This window comes from Diuraphis noxia, unplaced genomic scaffold, assembly GCF_037042655.1.
Source record: "Diuraphis noxia isolate RWA-SAM2 unplaced genomic scaffold, SU_Dnox_SAM2 contig0001, whole genome shotgun sequence".
NCBI classification, from domain to species: domain Eukaryota; kingdom Metazoa; phylum Arthropoda; class Insecta; order Hemiptera; family Aphididae; genus Diuraphis; species Diuraphis noxia.
Genome location: NW_028301711.1, coordinates 55,650,733 through 55,658,712, shown reverse-complemented (window position 1 = coordinate 55,658,712; position 7,980 = coordinate 55,650,733). Strand labels below are relative to the sequence as shown.

The 7,980-nt window shown below is 29.6% G+C and overlaps 1 protein-coding gene across 1 annotated transcript; it reads left to right on the top strand.

Moving 5' to 3' along the window:
• The first annotated feature begins 2,424 nt into the window (after nucleotides 1-2,424).
• On the top strand, nucleotides 2,425-6,095 carry LOC149060969 (zinc finger MYM-type protein 1-like). Its single transcript, XM_089230791.1, has 6 exons — nucleotides 2,425-2,554; nucleotides 2,677-2,718; nucleotides 3,065-3,106; nucleotides 3,220-3,276; nucleotides 3,844-5,570; nucleotides 5,676-6,095. The coding sequence occupies exons 1-6, from the start codon at nucleotides 2,425-2,427 to the stop codon at nucleotides 6,093-6,095; spliced, it is 2,418 nt and encodes an 805-aa protein (XP_089086917.1).
• Nucleotides 6,096-7,980: the final 1,885 nt, after the last annotated feature.

Genomic DNA, 7,980 nt, shown 5'->3' with positions numbered 1-7,980 from the left:
ATTGTTTTAAATTTTATAAACATTTTTTTAAAACTTTATTAATGTTTTAATATGTATTATGTACATTGTAAATTTAAACCTATTTTTTTATTATAAGTAATAAAGTTATATAATAATAATAGTATTAATAAATAACAATTAAAATATTTTATTATACTGTTACACAAAAATGGTTTATTCATTTATTTCAAATATTTCAAATCTTTTAATTTATGTTTGAAAATTTTGAATTTACTAGCCAAAATGTGTTTGAATTTAGTTATTTCGAACAACATTGCCAACTTGGTTTACTGGTGCAGCTGGTATTTCTTCCAAAAGATGGTTTTTATCTTGTTGATCATTTTGAGGTATTACATCATGTTGTTTAATTAGGATATTATACAATACAGCTGTAGCGACAACAGTGGTTAATGCTGTTTTGGGTTGAGTGCGTATACCAATGGACAAAACTGGAAATCATCGTTTTAAGACACCAAATACACGCTCAAAAATATTTCTGGTTCCAATTTGGGATTTCTAAGAGTACATTTCAAATTATTGTAATTAATTAATAGTTGATAACTAAATTAAATAAATACAAAAATAAAACTGTTAAATTAGTAATACTCAATAACTACCTGATATTTTAATTCAGCATTTGTAGTAGGATTCAGTAATGGTGTCATTAAATAATTCCTACATGGATAACCTCCATCACCGAGCAGAAAACAGCCTTCAAACTCATTATTTTCAAATCGTGCACGTAGTAAACTATTTTCAAAAATTGTACTATCGTGAACTGAACCCGGCCATCTAAATATACATTAAATTATTAGTTTATAAAATAACCAAAAACAAAATGGTTGTACATAAAAATCTGTTAATAATATTTCTGATTTAATTAATTTAATACCTTGCCACTATATTTGTTATATCCATTTTACTGTTACATACTGCTTGTACATTAAAAGAAAAATAACCTTTTCTGTTTCTAAATTGTTCTCCTATGTCGCTCTTTGGAGACTGTATCCTTATGTGTGTGCAATCGATTGCTCCAATTACCCTGGGAAAATTATACATTTCATAGAACCCTATTTGCACTACTAGCTTTTCTATCTGATTTTCAGGCATTTTAATAAATAGAGGACGAAGACTTGGTATACGTTTTGATACGCGTTTTATTACTCTACATACTGTGGACTTGTTTACATTAATATGGTCACCTAGAACAAACTAAAACACAAATTTAAAAAAAAATTTATCTACTTCCTTTGTAAATAATGTTAAAGAACAGCTTACTTGAAATGCTCCAGTTGCATAATATCGTAGAGCAATTAATAGTTGTATTTCTGGGGTAATTGCAAAACTTCTATTGGTAGACCGTTTTAAATCATTGCCTATTGTATTAAGTAACATCATGAATGTCTTTTTATTTAGCCTAAAAATGAAGTTTTCAATAAGAAATGTTACTTTATAATTGTAAATATTTTAAACATAATAAATAAGTTGAAATTATGAACCACTTAAAAGAATAAAAAGTACCTACCTAAATCTGTTTTGGAAATCATATCCATCATATTGTTCGAGTGGATTGAAACGGTCACGATATCTTCTTGGCCTCGGTAGATTTAAAACAACTTCCAAAACATATTCTTCATCAGAACTGTCAGAATTTGATGATGTTGAATACACTGACATTTTTCTTAAGTTATAATTTAATTTAATTTTATAAGATTGACGCGGATTCCGATATATGAAATGTGAATTAAGCGTGGTGCCGTGGTTCACTTTGTCGATACACTATCGTAATATTGTTATCACAATAAATTATCATATCAAACCAATAAAGTTATAGGACTCTTTAACATAGGCGTGCGCACAGGGTATGCAGGGTATGCCGCTGCATAGTCTGCGGCTTTATGTGAGGGGCCCATATATGATATACCAAAGCATTTTTGATATCTTCTATATTATTAGAAAAAATAATAAAAATTTTAGTTTTCACTTTTCTCGCGACCCGCAAGATAATCTTAACTATTAATACACTAAAGCGTAACACGTAGATATTGTTATCTATGTTGCAAGAATAGAATAATTATTATTGTTTTTATAGTTTGTAATCAAAGACCATATTATTATTATAACTGAGTCCGGTATCATGTCAACATCGATGTGTAATCATGGCATAATTTAATAAGTATTACTACTATCATTGTTATAATATGGTACTGGTTAGTGGTTGGATAGATAAGCTTTAAGTTTTGTTATCTCATATCTGTGATTTTACCGCCAAACGTTACTGATAGACAATAGAACGTTTACCATGAAAAGTTGAACTGTATTTCGACGAGCCGATGTTTTTTGACATAATTCGTTAATCGTTTAGAGTGTTTAGACTAATTTATTCCTTATTGACATTATTAAGTTCTGTTGTTAAAATTTAAAATGTCTCAGAAGACCAATAATTACCCTAGTGGTTCCACAAAAAGGAAAAAAGCACAGAAAAAAAATGAAGAAATAAATAAGATCCGAGGGTCTCTGGACAGGTTTTGTACAAAAATCTTACAAATAAATGGTAAGTAAAATATTTTGTTTTCCTAACAAATAAACATTTTATGAATAACGTTAATTTAATAACTAACATTTTTTTAAATTGAATCTACTTAGTTATAACATAATTATTTGATTTTTACTTAGAAAATACATCTATTGACACAGAACTTCCACCGGAATCTGCTGGTAAGTGCACCACTGCAAACAAGTTTTCTAGAACTTAAATAATATGTTTTATTATTTTACTTTTACTTAAATATAACTAAATTACTAAATTAATTAATTATTTGAATATAGTTATTCTATAAAAGTCTTTTACTGTTAATACTTAATGATACTTGTTACCTAAGTACCTAAATGACAAAAAAATGCTTTACTAACATAATAATATATGATATATATCAGATATCTGCATTATTTAATTATTTATGTGAAATCAACATTTACACTTAACATTTATTTAACAATTCACATTTTTAATTGAAACTAATCTGTTATAATAATATTATTATTATTTTTTATTCATGTTTAGAAAATACATCTATTGAAACAGAACTCCCATCGGAATCTGCTGGTAAGTCTGCACAGCAATCTTACTAGAGCTTAAAAGTTAAAACTAAGTTTTACTAGTTTACTGCAGATTTATCTAAATTCTTTAACCTCTAATTTTAATATATTTTATTCTAGATGAAAATATTCTAAAAAAGCCTTTTGATACTGTTGATGATTCTACTGGAGACCAAGGTAAAGCATTTTTTTTTAAGTGTATACTAACGTCTAACATGTCTAAATGTGTTAACTATGTGTCTATGTTATTTAAAGTTAATTTATCTGTTAATATGATATGTTAACTAACTGTTCATTGTCATTTTTGTTAACATTTAATATGTGTTTTATTTTGTTTGTAGTAGGTACTTATAAGACAATCAGTGTATTTAAATTAAGTGAAATGTTGTATTATTAACTTACTGGTGTATTAATTGTGTATGTATGTAGCATTGTAGCTTCTAATTTGTATACTAATCAATAATTACTTATAATAAATTATTAAAAATTGATTTATTTGTTAATTGTTTTTATGGTACTATTTTTTATAAGGTACTAATCTAATATTCTCCATACTTTATATTTACATATTATATAGCTTCTTATGTTGCTTGTTTTTATAATTTAATAGTAGGTACATAGTACATTTGAAATTGTCCTGGTGGTTGATATCTTAGATATAGAATATATGTGCTAGGTATTTATGTTGCTATTTTCATTGTTGAATTTTCTATTTGCTAACATTAAGGTAACTATAAATTATAGGCACTATAGTCAACATAAATCAAACACAGTGTACAAGTTCAGGCCCATTAATTCACCCTGACGACCCTTCAAATGTTTGTACATCATTTCGACTTGAACTAAAAGAAAGAGTTATTCGAGGTCCATATCAACCAGATATTAAATTATTTCCCAGGACAAAAATAGGTCAAAATTATAGAAGCTTCCAAAAAAAATGGTATGATTGTTTTAAATGGTTGGAATACAGTGTATCAAAAGATAAAGCCTTTTGTTTTCCTTGCCGTATGTTTTTAAATTCTGGATCAAATGTAGGACAGGCTGATACAACTTTCTCTAAAACTGGATTTAGTAATTGGCATGTGGCAACTACAAGTTTCAAAACTCATCAGATGTCTAAATCGCACATTAGAAGTACTTCATCCATGACATTTTTTTTAAATTCTCAATCAATTGACATTGCATTAAATAAATCCCAAGAGCTTGAACTTTCAAGAAGAGAAATGCAGCGCTTAGCCAATAGGAATATAATGCATCGTTTAGTAGATATAAGCTTATGTTTAGCTAAAAATGGTAAGCCATTTAGGGGACACAACAACGAAAAAATAGATAGTGTTTCTAAAGGTTTATTTTTAGAAATGATTAATATTTTAAAAAAGTATGACTCAGTATTAAATGATCACTTACAAAATTGTCCCAAAAATGCTAGTTATTTAAGTAATCATATCCAAAATGATATCATTACTTCTATTCATAATGTATTGAAACGAAATATTGCTGCTAAATTAAGTAATCGGACTGTCTCAATAATTGCTGATGAAACAACTGACTGTGGTCATTATGAACAACTTTCCATATGTGTTCGTTACTTTGATGAAAATGAAAATCCTCCACAAGAGCTATTTATTGGGCTTAAAAAAATGTCTTCAGTAAATGCGCAGTCTATTTTCGATGCTCTTACAGATGCCACAAACCAGGTCGGGATAGATTGGCAATCAGTTATTGCTGTTTGTTTTGATGGTGCTGCAACAATGTCTGGCCATTATAACGGAGTTCAGGCCAAAGCAAAATTATCAAATCCTAATATATTGTATGTTCATTGCTATGGACATTGCTTAAACTTAATACTCGTCGATTCGTTAGGAAAAAAAAATCATGTTATATTTAATTTCTTTGGTATTATTCAAATGCTTTATAGTTTTGTGGAAGGTAGTCCAATTAGACATGCAATTTTAGAAAGGGTATCCAAAGAAATGAATATTAAACTAAAATCACTTAAAACTTTGTCTACAACAAGATGGGCTTGTCGAGCGGAAGCCTTTCAAGCAGTGAAAAATAATTATTCAGTCCTCCTTCAATGCTTGGCAGAGATTTCGAAGACTTCTAATTTATCGGAAATTAAAGTAAAATCAAGTGGCCTTATAAAACAAATGAAAACATTTAATTTCATATTGTCCCTTAACATGCTAAATCCAATATTACTTTTGGTGCAAAAAGTAAGTTCAACTTTACAATCGTCTGACTTGGACCTTTTAACAGCTGTTTCAATGGTCCAATCACTTAAGTCATCTTTAAAAAACCTCAGAACGGACGATGACAGTTTTAAGGATGTATATGAAGAAACTATTAAGATTTGTAAAGAAAACAAAATTATAATACCTGAAGTGAAAAAAAGAAAACTATCTGCTAAAATTGATCAAAATTCTTCTAACTTTACTGCGGAAAACAAAATGGACGAAATGAAATGGTTTGTATTTTATCCAACTTTAGATGAAATGCTTTCTGGGATAGAAAGGCGTTTCAGTCAAGAAACTTTAAATTTAATTAATGCTACAGGAAATTTAATTCAATTAAAGCTTGATAGTAATGATATTTCAATGTTAAAAGAAAAATTTAATTTGGATACTACATTTGAGTCTGAAATTAAGCTCATTAAAAATATGTCTGATACAACTTCTATTAGAGGGTCATCAATTAAAACAATTGTAGCGTGGCTGAATTGGTTATCAGAAAACGACCGGAAAACAACATTTAGAAACTTCAATAAAGCATTAACACAATTTGCCACAATACCTGTGACAAGCTGCTCGTGTGAGAGGGCCTTTTCCAAATTGTCCATTGTGAAGTCTAAACTTAGAAACACTATGTCACAAGAACGTCTTGATTCACTGATGTTAATATTTATCGAACAAAAAATGGCATCAGAAATAAATATTGAAGAAGTGATAGATGAATTTAAAACATGTGTGCCGATAAAAAGAAGACTTGAACTTTAGAGTTTAGATTTTAAGTACTTTCCGTGAAATAACAACATTATTAATATGTAAAAATTATTCAAAAATATTCATACTAGTATATAGGTACTTGATCAAATTTTCTTTAAATAAATATAATTCAAATTTCAAACTACTTATTTCTACAGCGCGTTGTTTAATATTCTACTGTAAAACTATGTGATTTCAGATTCCGAGGGAAGCAAAAAAGCTAAGTAGTATATTTGCAAAAACTTAGATTGTAAATTGAATCCTATATGTGTTAAAAAAAATGTTTAACGGCTTAGAATTGTTTTTTAGAATAAATTAAGGAAAGATTAGAATTTGTGAGGGGGCCCTATTTTCCTTATTGCATAACCTGCGAATAAAGTCTGCGCACGCCTATGCTCTTTAACAAATTTATCGAACCAAAATCGGGCCTATAACTTATCGAACCGATAACGCAATATTTATTGGATTGATAAAACTTATAGATTCTTTATGCAACCTGTCAAAATGTTATAGATTCGATAACTTAGTTAATGGTTCGATAACTATTGGTAGTTTGTGTAACCGGGCATTATAGTGCTTTCCACCATACCACACTACTGCATCAAGATGGCAGGGTCACAATTCACTGATTATCGTCCTTGTGCGATCTGGTGCAAATGTAGATTAAGCATAAAATCCATATTGATATCTGATGTACAAAGATAATGAAATATTTAACGGGTATTGTGGTACATATCATACTAATAACATTAATAATAGCTCACGTGATTATCATTTCACTGGGTGCAAAAAATTGGTGTAGTGCAATGAGTTGAAACATAAAAAGTCCACTCGGTGCACATTAATTTTGCAGATGGAACATAAATATGACAGTAGATTTTTAAGATGTCGAACGTCGCTATCTCGAATTACTTTGAATTCCCCTTGTCACTACTATTACACTTAATAGTGTCTTACTCTCGATAACTCGATCTAAAATTAATAGTTTTTCGTTATCTCGAGTTCACAAATAATATTTTAATTACGGTTAAAACAGGGATTGTGCAGTATATTCAGTATAGCGATTGTGATTTAGCGCGTTGGTAGTCACGTTTGTAGTCGTTCGTAGTTCATTTGTTTGTTTGTAGTGAAATGGAAATGAAGCGTAAATTAAATGTTCTTTCAATTTCGGACAAAGTTCGTTTAATACAGTTAGTTGAAAAAGGATATCGTAAAAAATGTGAAACTGCCAATGAATTCAATATTTCATCAAATAAATTATCGTCAATTATTAAACAGAAAGAGAAAATAATGATGAAGTTCAACTTTGGAAATATGAAAAAAACGAGGATGACTCCTTATTTGGACATTGATAGATGTTTGCTAAAATGGTTTACTCAGTGTCGAGATAAAAAACATACCATTAAATGGAACAATTTTACTTGAAAAAGCAAACGAATATGCATTAGATAACTCAACTAGATTTGACATAACAAGAATCTACAGTATATGCACTAATGCAGCCAGTGCAGTGTGGTGGAAAACACTGTAATAGTCGCTATTTATCTCCGCCTGTCGTCTGTAGTCGTCCTATCCGTAAGTGTGCATATTATACTCTATGCGTCGTAGAATATGTTTTTGCATATTATACTAGGCGCTTTGCCAACGATCTAATCGTTCGTGTTAGTCTAATGCGTCGCCATCGCGCCACAAAACCGACGCGTCATACGCTGCCCATAATTTGAGAACACCTGATTTTATGTGACTACCGACTAAATCGTGCACCGTCTAATCTTTCGTATTCCACACCCCAGTCGCGCTGTAGAACCAACCGTGCCTGTATATCAGTACCCTGCACCGTAGTCGTGGCGTTGAGTGTAGTATATAGTATATAGCCATATTATTATTATATCAGTTT

Coding starts and splice junctions, on each gene's coding strand:
- LOC149060969 (XM_089230791.1), top strand. CDS start 2,425: ATGTCTCAGAAGACCAATAATTACCCTAGTGGTTCCACAAAAAGGAAA. Junction 2,719..3,064: donor ACTTCCACCGGAATCTGCTG/GTAAGTGCACCA, acceptor ATTCATGTTTAG/AAAATACATCTATTGAAACA. Junction 3,277..3,843: donor TGATTCTACTGGAGACCAAG/GTAAAGCATTTT, acceptor TATAAATTATAG/GCACTATAGTCAACATAAAT.